Below are 21,564 nucleotides of genomic sequence, written 5' to 3'. Positions count from 1 at the left end.
CCTCACCACCAACCAATCAGAAGGGGTCACAAACCCTGTAACCCTCACCCCAAATGTTGCCTTCTGTTTCCAGGGACCAGAGATGACCATCCTGTTAGGTCTTTTGTTTGGCCCTTGTCTACTTCATCTCTGAGAGGGGCCAACTAAATTGCTGCAACTACAAGGGTAGAAGATGGTTTCAGATGTGAAAAACCCCAACTTAGATCAGGTAGAGAGACTTCTGCTCTGCTAGGCAGGCCTACACCCATGCACAGCAGGAAAAAGTTACAGAAGAAAGAGACCTCCGCCCCAAACCCAGAAAGTATCTTGAGTATGAAGTCTCTCAGGGGGCCTATGTGCTGTGTTAGGCGAAAAATGTTTTTTTTTAATGTAAATCACTCAGGGGTAATCAGGGAGTCCCTGGCCAAGATAAGAGAAGGGCTAAATCAAAAGAGAGAAAAAAAAAAAAAAGAAAAATGTCTCAAAATTGATTTGAGTCCTGGTTCTAACAGTCCCTGTGGTTAACAATGCTAATTTCCAACCTGGTGAGCCCTCTAATAGTGCTACTATTAATACTTACTTTTGGTCCATGCATAATAACTAAGCTTGTTGCCTTTGTAAAAGACTGCGTCAATACCGTCCAACTGATGGTACTGAGGCAACAGTATCAGGCCCTGCCCCAAAATAAAGAGGAAGTATCCTCTATGTAGCTGAAGACAGGGGGAGGAATGTTAGGACCAAACTGAAGCCAGGACAGGCTTTAAGGGGCAGGCTAGGCCTGAGGTTTAGTCTCTAGGAAAGCTGAGGCACCGGGAACTCCCGCAGGCAGTGTAACTCGACCAATTAGAAAAAATCCCCGTAGACCCCGCCCGCGCCAGACCTGAGCCAATCCGGATAGGGATTCGAGGTTAAAAGTCCCGTGCACGTGTACGGTTTAACCAATCAGCTATGCGGTTACAAGAACAAAGAACCATCTGTATAAACGTAGCTGTGATTCAGAGCTCGGGGCTCTCCTCAAGACTCCACTACGTTGGACGAGACTTGAGCCGTAGCTGGCAATAAACCCCTTCATGCTTTTGCATTGCTGTGAACGTCTTATTCTCTCAGTTTTGGGGACTCGGACTCTGGGCACAACACTCCCTTCCCCCTGAAAGTCTTGTGCAAACACTAGCATGCCCCCATGATGACTCAGCTCCCTGAAAATGCCCTCCAGAGAGAGCCCAGCACGGCCAGCACCCTCCCAGGCCCTGGCCGCCTTCTTGGAGCTGTCCCTGAACAGGATCCTCCTCCGCCCTTGGGGAGGGTCCAGTCTCCTCGGTCCCCGGTGTCTGTGAGGATGGAGTCCTGACTGCATCCTGCATCCAGGCTGGCTGGTGGACACAGAGGCCTCATCGCATGCAGGCGGCCACCCTTCCTGGTCCCTCTCTGGAGCCCTGGGCCCCTCCCGCTTTTCCTGCGGCACAGCCATCACCTCCATGCAGCCCAGGCTGAGCACAGTGTCCCCAGCACCCTCTGAGGTCCTTCTCACTGACCAGTGTGTCCTGAGCACTGAACCAGGTCCCTTTGACATCCCTCCCCCAGCTGCCCCTCCTGGCCTGCTTTCACTGGTCCCCTCCTGCTCTGGGTTTCCGGCACCAACCAGCCTGTTTGGGGCAGAACTGTGACCCCAAATTCAAATCTTGCAGCCCTGACCCCCAGACCTCAAACGTCACTGCTTTTGGAGGCAGCATCTCTGAAGAGGTGATGAGGGTGAGCTGGGATCCCAGGGTGGGCCCTTGTCCAGTCTGACTGGAGACCCTCTAAGAGGAGGTGAGGACAGAGACAGGCACAGAGAGGTGTGCCCGTGAGGACACGGCATCTACACCCCACGGAGACAGGCCTCAGCAGGAGCCGGCCCTGTGCTCCTGGATCCGGGGTCCCAGGCTCCAGGGTGTGAGTGGTGACGCCTGTGGTCCAAGCCCCCTGCGGTGTTTGTTACAGCCTCCTGTGCTGACCACCCAACACGGGGCACTTGTCTGTGGCTCCCCTGGTGCCAGGCTGGCCTCTGCCTGGGAGGCGGAGTGGAGCCCTAGGGGCGGGTCGTGGGTGGGGGTCAGGCACCCATGAGTCAGGTAGGGATGGGACCAGGGACCCTGGGTGCAGGTGGTGGGGGCAGGAAGCCCGGGGCCAGTGGGGGTGGGGCAGCCAGGCTGTGGACTCCTCAAAGGGAGAAGGTGTGTCAACATACGGAGACTGGCCGGTGAGCTGGGTGAAGTCAAGACGCTTTATTGTCGTTAAAGAGATAAAGAGACAGCAAAGAGCAGGCTACCGCATTGCGCAGCAGAAGCTTCCCAAGCCCCAGGCTGTGGTCCTTCCAGTCCTGGGGCAGCGCCTCCCATCCAGAGAAGCCCGTGCACATTTCTGCAACGACGGGAGAGTCTGTCCCGAGAGGCGGGGTGGGCCCGGGGCCCGGGGCTGGGCCTCTGTGGGTCTCTGGTCTCACCTCTCACCCCCGCTCTCGGTGCAGGCCGAGCTCCTGGGGGAGTGTCAGGCTGTTGGCCACCGGATGGACTGGCTGCCCTGCCGTCCTGTGTCCTGGGAGCCCCTGCAGCTCTGTCCACTGGGAACCGGTCACCAGGCCCGTCTCCAGGCGGCCCGTTGGCGGGACGTCACCCCTTCCCCACCGGGGCTCCTGCGGCCTCTGTGGGCCCAGGCCCTGCTCCCAGCAGCGTCCTCGGTGGAGGTGACCTGAGTGACCGGTAGTGGTCCTCCCAGGAGCTTGCCTGCTGGGAGGCTGGGCCCCTGCAGGACAGCTGTTCCCAGGGATCTGACACAGGGGCCTCCCCCGGGGACCTGTGGTCTGGATCCAGGCCTGGGTAAGATGCGGGGGCTGGGCCCTGTGCATAGGGTGTGGGGACTCAGCTTCCTCCCCCAGGGACCTGCGGTCTGGATCCAGGCCTGGGCAAGATGCGGGTGCCCTGTGTAGACTGCCCTGGACCCAGCCTCCTGCTCCTCCAGGCAGAGCTGAACTCCGACGTGTGTGTTCCTGGTGGGGGACTCGCAGCCCACTGGTGTCTTGCAGGCTTCCCAGAGGCCCTCAGCGTCCATCAGCTCGATGGGGTCACCACTTGTTTTCCACTTGGGTGTTAGGGGGGCGGGGCAAGTTGCCATGGCCGCAACGTCAGAGTGGAGATGTGGGTGAGTCTGGGTGAGAGGTTAGAGGTTGGCTGGGTCAGAGCGCAAAGGAGCAGGCCTGGCTGAAACGGAGCAGCACAGGGCGCTGGACGTGGCCCCGCCAGGTCTGGGGCGACCATGCCCTCCACCCACAGGAGCTCTAGGCGCCCTGCCCAATCATGTTCCTGTAGTCGGGGACGATCGTCCTCTTCAGCTCCACTGCTGAGGAGAAGATCCATTTCACCTGTGGGGGGACAGGGTGAGCAAGGACTGGATCCCACGTGGGCCTCCCCCAGGGGTATGAGTAGAGAGTGAGTGGGCAGTGAGGGGCATTGAGGGACTGCGGGGAGCCTGGGGACAGAGAGGGGGCCCGAGGACCCAGCAGGGTGGGCCCCCACCTTGAAGAGGGTCACGGTGGCGCTGTAGCAGACGCTGAGCAGGAAGAGCGTGATGAAGATGGAGATAGTCGTCCAGAGCCCGTCCAGCTCCCCGTCCAGGTCGTCCGCACAGCTCTCCTCCTCCAGCAGCAGATCTGCACAGGGAGGGGGGTCAGTGCTGTGTCTGCCCACGGGGGGCTGGGCGGGGTCATCGGGGCTTCGGGGCAGGGCTCCCTCTGCGGCCGGGGGGGAGGGCGGTGTGATCCCCCATGGGCCGGGCAGGGGTCACCTGAGGTCAGTCTCTGGGCCCCAGCCCCAGCCCTCCAGCCCTGGCCACTGTCTGGGCCTGGCCTGTGGGGTCCTGCTCCCATCCTGAGCTGTGCCCTGAGCTGGGGCCCTGACCCCACCTCCCCGCAGGACAGAGGCTCAGTTCCTGGCCTCCTCTGCCCTGGGGGCCAGGCCTGGAGCCGGGAGGCTCAGCAGAGCGCACATGCCTGGGCCCTGTCCCCGGGAGGGAGGGCAGACAGTGCCGGGCTGTGTCCCTGTGCCCGAGGGGTGAGGGTGCCAGGACGAGGGGCTGAGGGGGGATCTCAGCCTATGAGGGAGGGGCGTGGGTGCCCCAGGGGAGGCGAGGAAGGATGTCTGACCTGGTCAGTGTGGTCAGTGTGGGAAAGGGCCGCTGAGCAGCCCAAGGGCGCTGGAGGATGGGGACCAGCTGGTGTCCACAGGGAGGGCTCACGAGACCCAGCTCTGGGTCTGGGCCCGTGGGGTCACCCCATGGGTCTGCGAGTGCGAGACCTGAGTGTGTGCAGGCGTGTGGGTGTGTGACGGGGGTGAAGCGTGCTTGTGTGCAGGTGGACGCCTGAGTGCGTGTGGAGGAGGCTGGGTGTGGGCTGTCTCGTGTGCGTGCGGGGCTGGGGCTTGGTGTCCATGGCTCTGGGCTCAGTGTCCCAGGGAGCAGCTAGGTCCCTGCCCTGGACGTTCAGGGCTCCCAGCCTGGGCCCTTTCAGGCACAGGGACGACCTCCCCACGGGCGCACAGGCCTGGCCCCGGGCAGAGAGAGCCAGGCAGAGCCTCCTGGCCGACGAGGACGACGCCTGACGTCGGGAGCCTGAGGGTGAAGCAGGGCCACCCCCCAGGCCACTCTGGCTCCAGGCAGGCCCAGAGTGGACACACGGACTCTGGGCACCCAGGAACAGGGGCCTGGGGACAAGGACGCGGCCCTGGCCCACGGCGTGGGCTGGAGCAGAGGCGGGAAGCGTTGGGCCTCAATCCCTGAGGTCTCGGGGGCTTCCCCCGTTCCTGCCCAGAGTCCGGCCCAGAATGTGGTGGCTGGAGGGGGCCGTGGAGCTGCGCCTCTGGCCAAGCCCCTCCGAGGCCTCGGGCAGCCCCCAGGTGGCCTGCCGGACCCACTCACTGTGTGTCTGGCCCGGAGAGGGGTCAGCGCCCCCACAGATGCTGAACCAAGCGGCCCAGAGTGGGCTCAGCCCGCCCCCCGCAGGCCTGGCGGTCACCAGGGCTCTGCCTCGGAAAGAACCAGCACAGCGTTGCAGGGTCCCAGGGCGGCCTGGGCGCTTTATTCATGGCGGCCCAGGAGGCATGCACAGAGGGAGGGGCTAGGGCGTCCTGGCTGGACCTGGAGCCCGGGGAGGGCGGGCTGGGGGAGGGCTTGCTGGTGCGGGGGCTGGACCTGGAGCTCGGGGTTGGCGGGGAGGGGCGGGTGGATGAGGGAACGTTCACTAGGTCAGCGGCGTGTGGCTCATTTACCCGGAGACTTAGAGATGGACTTCTCTTTGTAGTGATTCCGTAGAGCTTCATGCATCACCGCACACGTGTAGGTGTCTCCTTCCTGCCAGCTGCTCTTGTTCACCCTGAGCCTGCTGTACAGGAAGTAGGAGCCGTCGGCGTCCAGCTGGGGTGGGGCTGTGTGGTATTTGTCCTCCGACTCAGGCTGCCCATCTCTCTGCCACTCCACGTCTACCTCTTCTGGGTAGAAACCGGTGATGAGGCAGGTGACGCTGAGCGTGCTTTTGCTGAGCTCTTCCCGGGGTGGGGCCAGGACGTACACCTGCGGCTCCCGGGCCTGCCCTGTGGGGACAGGCAAGCCTGTTAGCACAGAAATCACTCTGATTGGCCCACGGGACCCTCCTGGGCCCGCCCACCTGGCCCACCTTTGGCCCTGGAGATGGTCCTTATGATGGGGGCCGGGAGGCCTTCGTTGTGGACCTTGCACTTGAACTCCTTTCCCTGCAGCCAGTCTTTGTGCTGGATGGGCAGGGCGCTGACCACGCGGAAGGTGCTGTTGAACTGCTCCTCCCTCGGCGTTGTCCTGGCCGTGTGCACCTCCACGTTGTCCATGAACCAGGAGAACTGCACCTCGGGGTCGTCCTGGCCCACGTCCACCACCACACACGTGACCTCAGGCGTTCCAGAGATTGTAAGGGTGTCCTTGGGTTTCGGGGGGAAGATGAAGACAGACAGTCCTCCCAGAGGTTCTGTGGCTGGTGAGAAAGCACGGTGGGGGTTCTGCACTTGGGAAACCTCCTCTGGGTGTGCGTTCTCCACCCGGCTGCCCACGAGTGCTGTCTGCCACTGTTGGACAGTGGGTGACGCCAGCTGACTTACCTGGGCACTTGGGACACTGGCAGGGTTCCTGTTCACCTTTGGGCTCTGCAGAGAGAGCAGACTGGGATTACCAGGGCAGGAAGCCAAGGGCTGGGCTTAGGGAGGGACAGGTTTTAGTAGCCGAGCCCAGGGCCTGCCTCTGTGGGGCCAGGAGCCGAGGTGTCATCCAGCCTGCAGCAGCCTGGACGTTGTGGAAACTCCAGACAACCCCCTCCCCAAGCCTGCGGGACCTTCAGGAGAGAGACAGACAGGGCCTCCCCTGACACGCCGGGCCTGGTTCCAAGCACCCCAGGGGTGAGGCCCCTGCAGGCGGGAGTGTGGGGCTCACATACCCTTGGTCGTGGGTCTTACAGGACGGATAGGTGACCCTGGCGTTGTCTTCGGGACCTGAGGCCTTGCAGTGACAGGCTTGTCCACCTTGGTACTGCTGGCCGGGTGGGCTACGTTGCAGATGAAGGTCTGGGCTCCTGAGGTGCTGGCCGGCACGGTCACCACGCTGCTGAGAGAGTAGAGCCCGGAGGACTGCAGGACGGCTGGGAAGGTGCGCACGCCGCTGGTCAGGGCACCCGAGTTCCAGGTCACGGTCACCGGCTCGGGCATATAGCTGGAGACCAGGCAGCCCAGGGTCACGGTGGAGCTGGACGTGTCCCCGCAGCTGGATGCCAGAGGGTAGACTTTCGGGGGTGTGGTGGAGGCTGTGAGAGAGGAGGCTGGGTGAATGCAGGGTCCAGCAGGACCTCAGGTGCCCAGGCGTGGGGCACCTCTGAGCCCAGCCACCATCTGCTTCCAGGGTCTGACGACTGCCCGGCGTGGGGGCCACCCGGCTCTGTGTGCTGCAGCTGGGATGTCTGGACACAGCTTGGGTCGGTGAGTGTGGCCTCCTGGATTAGAGCCCAGGGCCCCTTCCCTCCTCTGGGCACCTGGCCCTTCTGGTGGCCCCTGCTCCCTCAGCCTGGAGGAGCCTGTCCCCCTCATCCTGCTCTGCCGCCAGCCCCCGTCCGGCCTGGCCTCAGCCCTGCAGGCCGGTGACTTTGGGGCCAGCTCTGTGCACAGGCGCTCTGGGCTCATGTCCCAGCCCTGATCCTGGACCCTGTCTCTGAGTTCTCTTCCTTGATTGTCCCCTCCCAACCCTGGTCCCACCAGGCTCCCAAAGGTGTGTCTCTGGCCCTGTACCTCACCTGGTTCCCCTGATTGGCCCTCGGCCCCTGCTCCACGCTCCTGGCTGCCCGGCTCCTCCTCACCAGACCCTCCAGGCCCTGATCTTCCTGGGTGCACCCCGCGCTCAGCACTGTGGGGGCCTTGCTTGGGCCCTGCCCGCACCTCCAGCACTGAGTGGCTCTACGGGCCCCAGCCCGTCTAACCGGGCTGTCCCTAGACCCTGGTCAGCTCCGTGGGCCTGCAGCCTCATCTGAGACCTCGAAGAAGAGTCTGGTTAGCTACCTGGGCCCCAGCCCCCGGCCGAGCTGTCCCTAGAGCCTGGTCAGCTCCGTGGGCCTGCAGCCTCATCTGAGACCTCGAGGAAGAGCCTGGTCAGCTCCCCGGGCCCCTGCCCGTCTGAGACCTCGAGGAAGAGCCTCATGTAGTCCCAGCCTTGTCCGCTGTCTTGGCAGCTGCCCCTTGCCTTGGCCGACCCCATCCACCCTGAGTCCCCACAGATGGCTGCAACACAATGGGAACCCTGGGCCTGTGAATGGAGGCCACCTGCTCTCATCGGGAAGCCCTCCCACTTCAGGCCAGAGCATCCTTCATTTTCCTCTGCACTTGGCCTTGCTATCCCCGACCCTGCAGCAAAAGGGCTCCCTTTAGCTCAGACCCTCTGCCTCCGACTTCAGCACTAGCCGGCCAGCTGCTCGTTCCCAGAGCCCGGGTCACCTGCGCAATCGCCACCTTCTCCCCTCAGACACCCCAGAGAGTCCCCTGCCCTCCCTGCCCCTTTCACCCCTAGAAGCCCTACCTGCCCCCGAGCGCCAGGCGTCCCCCGTCCTCCCCGGCCCCTGCTCACCCCTACAGCTGTACCCGACCCCCCAAAGCTCTGGGGGGCTCCCCCGTCCTCCCCGGCCCCTGCTCACCCCTACAGCTGTACCCGACCCCCCAAAGCTCTGGGGGGCTCCCCCTCCTCCCCGGCCCCTGCTCACCCCTACAGCTGTACCCGATCCATCAAAGCTCTGGGGGGCTCCCCCGTCCTCCCAGGCCCCTGCTCACCCCTACAGCTGTACCCGAGCCCCCAAAGCTCTGGGGGGCTCCCCGTCCTCCCCGGCCCCTGCTCACCCCTACAGCTGTACCCGATCCCTCAAAGCTCTGGGGGGCTCCCCCGTCCTCCCAGGCCCCTGCCCGCCTTCACGAGCCATGCCTGCTCAGCCAAAGCTCTGGGGTCGCCCCTGTCCTTTCAGCCCCCTGCTCACCTCAGAAGCGCTACGTGCTCTGCTGAAGCTCTTAGGTGCCCCCTGCCCTTCCAGCCTCCGGCTCACCCTCACAACCTGTACCTGCTCCCCAAAAACCCAGGGGCTTCCCCAGTCCTATTAGCCCTCTGCTCACCCTCACAAGCTGTACCTGCTCCCCCAAACACCAGGGACATCCCCTGTTCTCCCAGCCCCAGCCCACCCTCACAAGCTGTACCAGCTTCCCCAAACACCAGAGGTCCCCTGCCCTCCTAACCCCTGCTCACCCTCATAACCTGTACCTGCTCCCCCAAAGCCCCAGGGCTCTCCCTGCTCTCCCAGCCCCTGCTCACTCCCAAAAGCTGTAGCCCCCCCCCCAAATCCTCAGGGCTTCCCCTGTCCTCCCAGGCCCTGCTCACCCTCACAAGCTGTACCTGCTCCCCCAAACACCAGGGACACCCCCTGTCCTACTAGCCCCCTGCTCATCCTCATAACCTGTACCTGCTCCCCTAAAGCACCAGGGGCCCCCTGCCCTCCTAACCCCTGCTCACACACAAGCTGTACCTGCCCCCCCCACCAAACCACCAGGGCTCCCCCTGCCCTCCCAGCCCCTGCTCACCCCCAAAAGCTGTACCTGCTTCCCCAAACACCAGAGGTCCCCTGCCCTCCTGACCCCTGCTCACCCACAAGCTGTACCTGCTCCCCCAAAGCCCCAGGGCTCTCCCTGCTCTCCCAGCCCCTGCTCACTCCCAAAAGCTGTACCCACCCCCCCAAATCCTCAGGGCTTCCCCTGTCCTCCAGGCCCTGCTCACCCTCTCAAGCTGTACCTGCTCCCCCAAAGCACCAGGGCCCCCCTGCCCTCCCAGGCCCTGCTCACCCTCATAACCTGTACCTGCTCCCCCAAAGCACCAGGGGCCCCCTGCCCTCCTAACCCCTGCTCACTGGTGGCCTCACTGCCCCCTGTCCCTGGGCTGCCCCCTCAGCCTCTCCTGCCCCTCTGGCCCCTCTGGGAGCCCTCACCCCTGCCCAGCTCCACTCCTCACCCCTTTATTTCCTGGGCTCAGCTCTCATCCCTGGACTTGCCAGGTGCCCACGCGGCCTCCAGGCAGCCTCCCCTGGAGGAGCTCTGTCCGCCCGGGCCCCTCCTGGCGGAGGTCCTGCCCTTGCTCTCCGCTCTTCTCTGTCCCTCCACCCACACCCTCCTCTGGCCCCTTGCTGCCTCCAGTTTTCGGGTCACCTGCCTCTCTCCAGCTCCCGCTGCTGGTCCTCAGGGCCCTGGGCTCTGGTCAGCCCCCTGCGTCCTGGGGGGCGGTGGGCTCAGCCCTGTGCTGCCCGCTGTGGCCTCAGAGCCTGGCCGGCCCTGCAGTCCTGCCCCCAGCTCTGCCACTGTGCTCAGCCCCAGCCCAGTCAGGACCCACAGTCCCCGCACATGGCCCTATCCTGGGACCCACGTCGGCTCCACCAGCCTGTCCAGGAGCCGTCACTGCCCTGGGGTCCTCTCCCTTCCCTACTCCTCAGATCAGACCCTCCTTCCATCCTGGCTGGTCCTCATGCCCACCCAGCCCTGGCCTCCAGAGGCCCTGGTCATGCGCAGCCCTCCCCTCCCATCTCCAGCCCGTCCTGCTCCTCGACGGCCCACAGCCCCCCCGAGCTTCCCAGCCCCGGGCAGCAGCGCTCTTGGTGCGGTGCCCCCTGCCCGGGTTCCGTCCCCGCGCTCGTCCCGCACCGTGACTAGGGGCAGCTGCCTCCCCCAGGCCCACTCGGCTGCTCCAGCCCCTCCGGGGGTCCCGAGGCCGATCTCCCTCCAGGGCTCTCATTCCCGTCCCTGTGTGCTCACCCTCAGGGTCCCCACTCACCCATGGAGGGGGCCGTGCAGGGGGCTCCCCTGCAGCCCGGGGCTCCGGGCCCCTTCCCTGCTCTGGCCCCAGACACGTGTGCTGCTGGGATCTGTGCGCTGTGTCTGCAGCCCTGCTCCCTAGCACTTGTGACTTGGCCCCCAGAGGTGTGAACGCCCTGCCCCCAGTCCTGCAAACCTGCGAAGCGGATTGAAACCTGGCGGCGCGCCTTGCTCCCTGAGGTTCCCTTTTCTTCTGGGTGTTTCTGCCTCAGAGGGCCTGGGGGAGTCCAGACGCGGCTGAGGTGCCTGGTGTGGGTATCTGTGTGGAGGTGGGTGAGAGAGGCCCTGGGACCCAGGGGAGCGGTGGGAACCCCAGGGTCATGGGCCTTCACTGTCTGCAAGGATCACGCCTGTTGCTGCTCTGCAGCCCGGGGCCTGGGCCCCGCACCTGAGCCCTCTGGGCCTCCCAGCCCACTGGGCTCCTGGGCCGCCCTGGACAGTGTGGCTGTGCCGTCTGATGGCTTCAGTGTTAGGCCCGGGGTCCGGAATTCCAGGAGCCCCCATAGCCCCCACCCCAGACGTGCCGTGTGCGGGGGGCAGGGTGCCACTCCTCCGTGCTTGGTGGGCAGCCTGCCCGCTGCGCTGCTTCAGGCCCGCCCCCCACCTGGCCAGCACTGTGGGGAGGGGCTGCGGAATGTGGGTCTGACCTGCGTTAGGGTCCTGGTCCCCGGTCACCGGGCCTGCAAGCTGTAGTCACAGGTGCCTGCATTGCTCACGAACCACATATATCATAACCTGCTCAGCTCACAAGTGATGAGTCTGGAAAAAGGCCTGACAATGTCTGGGCTTAGAGGGTCAGGCCCGTGGGGTCCACCCACCTGTCCCCCAGGTTTCTGGGGAGACAAACTGCCACGTGGCCCAGGGCACGGAGGGTGCTGGTTTCCTCCTCCTGGTCCCCTGCTGCTGTGCGTTTGGTGAGGAGGGTCAGTCCCTCTTGGGAATCCCTGCAGGACATTTCTGTCCCCACGCAGCTGGGGCAAGCTGCTGTGGCTGGTGACGGCTGACAATGGGACGCAGGTGCTCGAGGCCTGGGCTTTCTCAAATGCACAGTGTGCGCAGCAGGTCTTGAGGCCGCATTCTTTCTAGACGAACCCTTTTACTGGAGAGGGCTGGTGAGGCCGGCCGTTCGCTGAGTGCTGCGAGACTGTGAGCCTCATGGTGAAGTCCGGGTCTTCACCATGAGAGAAGAAGCCGCCTCACGGTGAGAGCAGAGAGAGGCTTTGAGGTGTTCCTGGCGGCTGAGTCCTGGTTGGGATGTCACAGCAGAGGAGTCAGCCTTTCAGGTGTCCCTCAGCCCAGCTGTGAGTCCCCACCGTGTCTGGGACCTGGCTCATCCTTGACTCAACCTGCTGTAAAGGCACCTGCGTAACCCGACCCCTCTGAACCCTCTTTTCTAACCTCCTTCCTGTCTGCCCCGTGGCTGCCGGGTACCGGGCCTCACACCCGCCTCCCCAGATCCCGACGGCTGCTGCTCCCAGGACAGAGCGCGGTGCCTGTCCCTCCCTCAGGTTCTGTTTCTGGAAGGACTTTTCATTCTTGTGCACATTCAGGTTTAACCCAGGAAACAGAAGCCCCTCGAGGCCCTTCAGCGAGGACTGCGGCCTCTCAGGAAATCAAAGGCTGACGGAATCGTAATAAGAGGAGGCTGGGCGCCGGCAGGTGAGCTGGCCCCACGGAGGCTGAGGATCATCTGTGCGGAAGCTGCTCGGCCCCGGGGGTGGGAACACCCACTCAGAGTCTCCAAGGGAAGCCTGGCTTTCTTTGTGTGTGGTGTGGATGCCCTCCAGGGCTGCCTGCATCCTCAGCTGTGTGACCAATCACGCGAGGTCCTCCTCGAGTGTCCGGGCTGCGGGTAAGCAGGACCCTGCCTGCCCACGAGGCTGCTCGGCAGCTGCCCCCTCACCCCATCTCCCTTCATGTCTCCTGGCAACTGCCTCCCCTGCCCAGGCTGCTCCGCCAGCTTCATCTCTGTCCCTGTTTGCATCAGGCCTCAGGATACGCTGGGGCTGTTTGTCACTGTGACCCTGAGCTGCTGTGATGAGATCTGTGTCTCCTGAAGCACTGGGGACGTTTTAAGGGGAAAAGCAGAGGCTGCTTCTTCCCAGCTGCTGCGGCCAGGGCTTGGGCTTCACGGGAGTGGCGGTTTGGTGGCTTGCCTCTGTGTACTTGGGCGACTTGCTAACTGCGTGGGAGCGAGATCACGTGCGTGTGAGAGCCTGTAGCATTCTCGGTGGACAATGTGTGCGCTAGCAGGTTGGGGCTTCTCAGGTGGCGCTAGAGCTAAACAACCCGCCTGCTGGTGCAGGAGGCGTGAGAGACACAGGCTCGAGGCCTGGATCAGGAAGATCCCCTGGAGGAGGGCACGGAACCCATGCCAGTATTCTTGCCTGGAGAATCCCACGGACAGATGAAATTTGAGGGCTACAGTCCACAGTGTTGCAAAGAGTTTGACACAACTGAAGAGTTTTAGCGTGTAATCACGTATGTTAAATCATGTATGTTAAAATATTTTCTGTGCGTGGAAAGCTTCTCTATAGGAAAAAGAGGCCCTCAGGGGTCCTGATGGGGCATGCAGGGCTGGGGAAGCTGGACGGCTGACAAGATATGGACCCCAGTGTGAAGGCTGGGCCACGTCCTGTCCAGCTTTCTCTGCTTGGTCCTCAGCGGGAAGCGAGGACAAAGCCCAGGAAGCCGTGCGGTGTTGATGGAGCCTGGGCCGTGGGGGGATGTCACTGCGGGGTAGGGCTTCCGGGGCTGTTGCTAGAGATGGCGGTCTGACATCCTGCAGGTCTGGCCCACAGGGAGGGGGCTGCGTCCTGGGCTGCTTCCTCTGGGGGTGCTGGGTGTCCCCGGCTGGCGGCAGCATCCCCGGACAGAGTGCATGCTGTGTCAGGCCGGGATTCCGGTCAGTTCATGTCTCTGCACACCCTGGTCCAGAGTGTAGTGAGTGAGAATGTTCGTGAGGCCCCTGTGGAAGGCCTCCAGCGGTTCCTCCAGCCGCACTCCCCGCCCCTTGAGCAGAGACTTTCCCATGCATCTGGCCCTCTGCCTCTGGGAGTGACCCCTGTCGACCACTGTATGACTTGTTGGAGTCCGGGATGCTCAGCGGGATCCATACACGTAAAGTGACCGCCGGGCGACCTGCCCATCTGTGGCCCCCGTGGTACCCCGGCCGGCCCTGGGTCCTCATCACATGGAAGCTGAGACTGTGCCCTGCAGCTGATGGGACCCTGCCCTGCAGCTGGTGGGGGTGGGGGGCCGCTTGATGAAGAATGGAGACCCATCGGAAGGCTGTCTGCTGATCAGGCAAGCACAGCAGGCCCTCTGCATTCTCTCATACAACCAACTGTGGGTTAAACACATATTTGAAATCCAGAAAGTTCCAAGAAGGAGGCCTGAACTGGCCGTGTGCTGGCACCCTAACAGCTGTGGCACTGCACTAGGCATCACAAGTGACCTGGGGGGACGTGCGGGGCCGCACGGGGGTGCCACCCCATGCCGTGCGAGGGGACTGAGCGTCCGTGGACTTTGGTATGTGAGCGCAGCCAGAAGCCAAACTCCCAGGCACCCCGCGAAGGCAGCCCTCCTCTTTAACAGATATTTATCTGAACCCCAGCAGCTGTCTGCTGTGACCCTGGTGTGACCCTGGACGTGACCCTCCAGATGTGACCTCTAGGCGTACGAAAATGTGTTTCCCTCTCTGAGTGACCCCCGTGTGTCCCTGGATGTGACCCCCCCCAGGTGTGACCTCCAGGTGTACAGAACATGTATTTTCCCTTCTGAACCCCCATCTCCCTGGCAACTATACCAGTGACGTGGTCCCTCTTGACTCGATTTCCAGGCCGCCCTCTCCACCCTTGGACACCAGAGCAGCCTCAGCCTCGGCCTGTCCCGGCCTTATGGACGGCCTGCAGGTCCCCTCACATGCCACCCTTAGGGTCACCTGGGAGCAACACGTGGAATCCTGTCCATCTGACTCCACAAAACAGAAGGCTCTAAAAGCCCTCAAGGGGCTCAGGGAGGGGTGGCCGCCCCCTTCAACGTCGGCCCCTGAGGCTGGAGTGGGCCGTCTTCCTGAGCTGACGCCTGCCGTGGTCTGCTCAGGAGATCCTACCAGGCCGCCCGTGGTTCCCTCTGGGGTCAGCTCCCGGCCAGACCCCAGCATCTCCCCGGGGCAGGGGCAGCGGGTTCTGGACTCCTCCCTGCCTCCCCCACCTGCCCACTGCCCTCCTCAGGCGGTCTCTGACCCCCTCCTCCTGGACTATGGGTGGGTCAGCTTGTTGGAGGCACCAGCTGTAGGGAAATGTGGGGGAGGCTGAAGCCGCCTCCTTCCACAGACTGCTAGTGGCCTTCAGGTCTGGGGAGGGGCTTGCTCTTGTGGGGTGGAAATAGCCCCACCTACATGGGGTTCCCTGGTTGGGCCCTGTGACTCGGCAGGACAGATTGACTGGGAGAGCAGCCAGAAGGTTAGGAACATGCTCGCACGCGTGCATGCACACACACTTGCACAGATGTGCACACGTGAGCACATACATGAGACACGCACACACACGGCACTCATGTTGAATCCCACAGCATGGTGGCACTGGGCTTCCACAGACCTTGACCAAGGGCCTGGGCTCTAGGCAAGTGACAAGACAGAGCGGGGGGACTGCGGTCTCCTGGAGCAGGGCACTCAGGAAGGCAGGTGGGGGGCGGGGCGCGGGGGACACGCAAGTCAGGCTTGCCCTGCACACCGCCCAGCGGCCTCTGGCTGACAAAGCCCTGCTGTGCTCTGAGGAGTCTCCCTGCCCTTCCTGGTGGGAGACGGTCAGGGGGGAGTTTCCCTATGCTTGCTTCTCTAATTGCTTGCAGCTCAGAAACGACTTTTGCCTCACAGTGGCATGAGCACGAGCACCAGGCAAGCCTGATGATCACGACGGTCACGAGCGCAGTCGCAGGCCTCCTGGGGCCCAGGCCAGCAGCGTCCACCCCCGCGACACCTCCACATTGCCACTCACCCATGGATCAGAGGACCGTGCGCAGCTCATCCGTCCCCTGCACCACCTCCCCTCTGCTGCTGAAACGGGGAGTTCAGGGCTCCGTAGGACACGAGCCACCTCCTCCGCCCGCATGGCCCTGCAATGAGCCTCTCTCTGTTCCAAACTCCGACCCTTTAGTTTGCTTGGCCTCTCAGTGCATCGGGCATTGTGTGTGAACGCCTGGACTGCAGACCCCAGGGAGCCTGTGAGGAGGGTTCTGCTCTGAGGGCTGTCTGCTTTAGCTTCCTGAGAGAGGGTGTCTGGGGTAAGTTTTGGAGATCTTGCATGTCCCAGAGTGACTTAGTTCCGCTCTTTCGTGTGGATGTCAACATCTCCTGTGCTTACTGTGTTGTACGTGCGTTCTTTGCTGCTGAGCCACTGGGGAAGCCGGATGCTCAAGGGGTGGTCTTTCCAAACAAACAGCACTGAAGCAGCACCACCCGCCCGCACAGAATGTAACCCTGACCCCGCCACAGAGTCAACTCGCTGACCCACGTGCAAAACACAAAGCTACCTGTCGTTTTATACGCTAGAGATTCCAGAGCAAACAGCAGAATACCAGGGGACTGTGGTTTGGCAGTGAGTTTTAGACCCAATACCAAACGCCCACTTAGTGAAAAACAAAAATTCATTAGCTGAACTTGATTGAATTGAAATGTGTCTGGGGAGAATGGCATTGAAACATGTATATGATCATATGCGAAACGAATCGCCAGTCCAGGTTTGATGCATGAGACAGGGTGCTCGGGGCTGGGGCACTGGGACGACCCAAAGGGATGGGATGGGGAGGGAGGTGGGAGGGGATTCAGGACGGGGAACATGTGTACACTCATGGGGGATTCATGTCAATGTATGACAAAACCAAAACAATAGTGTAAAGTAATTAGCCTCCAATTAAAATAAATACATTTATATTAAAAAAAGAAACATGTCTGCCTGTGAAAGACATGGTCAGGAGAATGAAAAGATGGGCCACAAAGGGGTAGACATGCAAAACTCATGGTTTACAAAGGGCTTAATTCCAAAACGGGCAGAGCATGATTAAAACCCAACAGCAGAGACACAAACACCCCGACTTACAAATGAGCAGAAGATCTGTGCAGACCTCTCCCCAAAGAAGACTTACAGACACTCCTGACGGGAGTGTCACGTGACAGGATGCTCCACCTCACCTGCCATCAGAGATGCGGGTTAGGCCACAATGACTAAACGTATGGCTGAACGCAGTGAGTAGACGCAGATTCAGCCGCCGCTGCACAACTTCCGACGGTGAGAGTCTGGGAACAAAGAACGGGAACCTGACGTTTCCAAGTGCTGGTGAGGGTGCAGAGCAACAGGAGCTCTCATCTGCTCTTGGATGCAAAGCAAAGCAGCCAGTTTGGAAGATAGTCTGGCAATTTCTTAACAATCTAAATATGACCTCACCATACTGCTCAGCAGCTGCACTCCTAGATATTTATCCAAATGAGCTGAAACTCATGTCCTCCTTAGAACCTGCACACAGATACTTAGAGGTGCTAGGTGTTTATGGATACCTTATTCATATTTTCCCAGACTTGAAAGCAACCAGGATATTCCTCAGTTCAGTTCAGTTTAGTTCAGTCGCTCAGTCGTGTCCGACTCTTTGTGACCCCATGAATGGCAGCCATAGCCTTGACTACACAGACCTTTGTTGGCAAAGTAATGTCTCTGCTTTTCAATATGCTGTCTAGGTTGGTCATAACTTTCCTTCCAAGGAGTAAGCGTCTTTTAATTTCATGACTGCAGTCACCATCTGCAGTGATTTTGGAGCCCCCCAAAATAAAATCTGACACTGTTTCCCCATCTATTTCCCATGAAGTGATGGGACCGGATGCCATGATCTCAGTTTTCTGAATGTTGAGCTTTAAGCCAACTTTTTCACTCTCCTCTTTCACTTCCATCAAGAGGCTCTTTAGTTCCTCTTCCCTTTCCTCAGTAGGTGAGTGGGCTAATTACTTGCAGTGCATCAGGACACTGCAGTAGGACTGTGCAAGGAAAGATACAAGCTGCTTTTGGTGAATCGACCCTTCGCCGTTGCGCACACTATTGGTAGCTTCCCTTCTGTCTCGTAGTTACTCTGTTCCTCTTTTTCCTATCTTTCTATCTTAGTCTCGCTGGTTTTGTTGGCCTCATGGAGCAGCATATAGAATCAGTTTCCTTGCAAGGAAGTGAATCCGCACCCCTACACTGGAAACGCAGAGTCTCGGCCGCTTGCCCGCCGGGGAGCCCCCATGTCGCACCGATTCCTGTCGTGACAGCCTTTGATTCCTTTGTTTCAATGGGTGTAGCTCCAGTTACGCAGAATGAGTTGAATGCCAGGATCCTCCATATGACACAGTGCCTGCAGTTAATAACTGCACTGTGTGCCTTGACATTTGTCAGAGAGACAATCTCATGTTAAGTCTACTTCAAACACACATGCCTCCTAAACAGTGAGCCCAAGGGCAGACTTTCAGAGGTGATGGATGAGTCTATACTTTGATTGCAGTGATGGTTTCACAGGTGTGTGCACATGTCCAAAGTCACGTATGCATTAAACACAGGCAGGTATTTTATATATCAGTTACATACAGACGACACTATCACAAAAGAAGTAAATAAAAAATAAATATGCTGTCAAGCCACAAAAACACATGGAGGAATCTTACATGCCTATTGCTAGAGAAGGCTACATGCTCTGTGATTCAAACTCAAAGACACATCTATAGGGACAGACTACAGATCAGTGGTTGCCAGGGTCTCGCAAGGGAGGGGTGAGAAATGTGTGGGTGAAGTAGGGGTCGTGAGGGCAGTAAGGTTATATTGCGTGATGCTGAAGTGGTGGCCACATGGGCAGCAGGTTAGACAGCATATCTGACCCAGGCCGCTCCATGGACAGCAGCCTGCAGACTTCTGGGTGCAAATGGCATTGTGCATTTGTCAAAACTCAAACAATTCTACCCATAAGGTAACAACTGTAGCACCGTAACATTGACTAGGGATTTAGTTAAGTGACATATTGATTTTGGTTTAATTGCTGTAAGAAACTGTTGTTGCTGTTCAGTAGCTCAGTCGTGTCTGACTCTTTGTGACCCCATGGATGCAGCGAACCAGGCCTCCCTGTCTGTCACCAGCTCCTGGAGTTTGCACAAACCATGTCCATTGATTCATCTCATCCTCTCATCCCTTTCTCCTCCTGCTCTCAATCTTTCCCAGCATCAGCATATTTTCCATTAAGTCAACTCTTTGCATCAGGTGGCCAAAGTACTGGAGCTTCAGCATCAGTCCTTTTAATGAATATTTGGATTGATTTCCTTTAGGATTGACTGGTTTGATCTTGCAGTCCAAGGAATACTCAAGAATCTTCTCCAGCACCACAGTTTGAAAGCATTTATTTAGTTATAACAAATGAAGAACACTGATTCAAGATATTAATAATAGCTGAAACTGTGCGTACCTGCAGGTGGAATTGGAGTATTCCTCTTGTTCAATGTATCTGTTTACCTAAAACTATTTAAAAAGAACAAAGTCTGTTTGTTTAAAAATAGCATTATGTTGTGCAGGAAAACAAAAGCAGAACCATGGACAGCAGCTGAAACAGTTGGCTGGACCAAGGGAGCGCTGTGGACAGCAGCTTCGATGGCCTTGGGCACAAACATGGACAGCCTTTGCCTGATGAGCAGAAGGAAGCATCGTGGGCAGCAAAGCCACTTTAGGTGAGCAGTTTGCAGATTGCAAGAGCATTCTGGGCTATCATCCCATGACCTCATGTTTTAGGGCATAAATCATGTTCATTTTTGTAGCCTGATGGCCCAAAGTCTTGGAGTCATGTGTGCACAGACCACGAGTGCCCCGCAAAGAATGGATCGATCCCAAGAACGTAGGTGGACTGATAAGATGGTCTCTTATTTTGATATTAAATTTGCATATATATATTAAATATACATGTGAAACCAAGTGAAAGTCGCTCCGTTGTGTCCGACTCTTTAAGACCCCGTGGACCATACAGTCCATGGAACTCTCCAGGCCAGAATACTGGAGTGGGTAGCTGTGCCCTTCTCCAGGGGATCTTCCCAACCCAGGGATCAAACCCAGGTCTCCTGCATTGCAGGAGGATTCTTTACCAGCTGAGCCACCAGGGAAGCCCAAGAATACATGTATTTAAATTAAACTCTAGTTAGTTTACAGTCCTGTATTAGTGTAGGTATAAACAGAGCGGCTCAGTGTTCTTACAGACTATACTCCGTTGGCGGCTACTGCAAAATGCCGGCCCTGTGTTCTGTGCTGTGCGATAGACCCTTGTAGCTTGCTTGCTTTGCACATGGTGGTTTGTGCCTCCTCGCCCCGTGCTCCTAGCGTGCCTCCCCTCTACTTCTCTCCTCGCTGCTTTCTGTATCTGTGAGTCTGTTTCTTTTTTGTTATATTCATTCATCTGCTCTAACTTTTAGACTGCACATGTGAACTGATAACATACAGTATTTGTTTTTCTCCATGACTTATTTCGCTTAGCATGACCCGTGCGTGTTGCTCCCTGTGGCAAAATCACCCTCTTCTTTCACGACTGAGTGAAGTTCCGTTGTGTGCACCTCAGCTTCCTTACCCATCCCTCTGCTGATAGACACTTAGGTTGCTTCCACACCTTGCCTGCTGTGAACAGTGCTGCTATGAACACTGGGCTCCGTGTGTCTTTTCACGTTATTGTTTTCATTTTCTTGGATTGCTTGTGGCAAGCGTGATCTTTTACTTGCAGTGCGTGAACTTCTGAGTTCTGGCATTGGGGATCTTGTTCCCTGGCCTAGGGTCTAACCCGGGCCCTCTGCATCTGGGGCCTCCCCCCACCGGGGACGTCCCTGGCAATCCAGTTATGATGCATCTTGGTGTGAAATCTCTTTGGGCCCATCTTGCTTGGGACTCTCTGTGCTTCCTGTATCTCACTGGAGAAGACCCTGATGCTGGGAAAGATTGAGGGCAGGAGGAGAAGTGGATGACAGAGAATGGGATAACATCACTGGCTCAATGGACATGAGCTTGAGCAAGCTCCAGGAGATGGTGAAGGACAGGGGAGCCTGGCATGCTGCCATCCGTGAAAGAGTCGGACGCGACTGAGCAAGAGAGAAACATTACACTGACCAATCTTTGTTTGTTAAAAATGTCCTTGGACTCTGAGGATTAAGCCCCACTTGCTCAGGGTGTACAATTGTTTTAATACGCTAATGAATTTTGTTTGTTTGTATTTAGTTGCGGATTTTTGCATCGATGTTCATAAAGGATATTTGTCTATAGGTTTCTCGTATGCGTTTGTCTGCATTTAGTATCAGGGTTATGCTGCCTCATAGAATGACTGAGGAAGGCTCACTCCTCTTCAATACTTTGGAAAAGTTTGAGGGTTGGTATTAGTTCCTCTTTGAATGTTTGGTGGAGTTCACCAGGGAGCCATCATGTCTATTGGGATCTCACAGGATTCCACTGACTCAGGTTCTTACTGCTCATGGGGCTACTCTGTTTCTCCATAACGTAGTTTTGATAGGTTTTGTGTTTCTAGGAATTTCCCCATTTCATCTAGGTTATCCCATTTGTTGGTGTATTTAAGGGACAGATCTGATAGACAGAGTGCTTGATGAACTATGGACGGAGGTTTGTGACATTGTGTAGGACACAGGGATCAAGACCAACCCCAAGAAAAAGAAATGTAGAAAAGCAAAATGGCTGCCTGGGGAGGCCTTACAAATAGCTGTGAAAAGAAGAGAAGTGAAAAGCAAAGGAGAAAAGGAAAGATATACCCATTTGAATGTAGAGTTCCAAAGAATAGCAAGGAAAGATAAGAAAGCCTTCTTCAGTGGTCAATGCAAAGAAATAGAGGAAAACAATAGAATGGGAAAGACTAGAGATCTCTTCAAGAAAATTAGAGATACCAAGGGAACATTTCATGCAAAGATGGGCTCGATAAAGGACAGAAATGGTATGGACCTAACAGAAGCAGAAGATATTAAGAAGAGGTGGCAAGAATACACAGAAGAACTGTACAAAAAAGATCTTCATGACCAAGATAATCACGATGGTGTGATCACTCATCTAGAGTCAGACATCCTGGAATGTGAAGTCAAGTGGGCCTTAGGAAGCATCACTACGAACAA

The 21,564-nt window shown here is 58.5% G+C and overlaps 1 long non-coding RNA gene and 2 gene segments (V, D, J or C); all 3 read right to left on the bottom strand.

The window, feature by feature from the left end:
- LOC102185461 overlaps positions 1-21,564 on the bottom strand; it is a 133,371-nt gene that overhangs the window by 60,682 nt on the left and 51,125 nt on the right.
- On the bottom strand, positions 2,224-3,664 carry LOC108638496. Its single transcript, XR_001919843.1, has 2 exons — positions 3,531-3,664; positions 2,224-3,376 (listed from the first exon to the last, which is right to left on the bottom strand). It is a non-coding gene; the product is annotated as an uncharacterized LOC108638496 (long non-coding RNA).
- The window catches only part of LOC102168903, a 54,021-nt gene continuing 37,513 nt past the window's right edge, over positions 5,057-21,564 (bottom strand). Inside the window, 4 exon segments of the C gene segment in view lie at positions 5,057-5,597; positions 5,681-6,010; positions 6,135-6,179; positions 6,467-6,829. Of these exon segments, the coding sequence occupies positions 5,269-5,597; positions 5,681-6,010; positions 6,135-6,179; positions 6,467-6,734 (972 nt within the window).

This window comes from Capra hircus, chromosome 21 (genome assembly GCF_001704415.2).
Source record: "Capra hircus breed San Clemente chromosome 21, ASM170441v1, whole genome shotgun sequence".
NCBI lineage: Eukaryota > Metazoa > Chordata > Mammalia > Artiodactyla > Bovidae > Capra > Capra hircus.
This window is presented reverse-complemented; position numbering and strand designations above follow the sequence as displayed.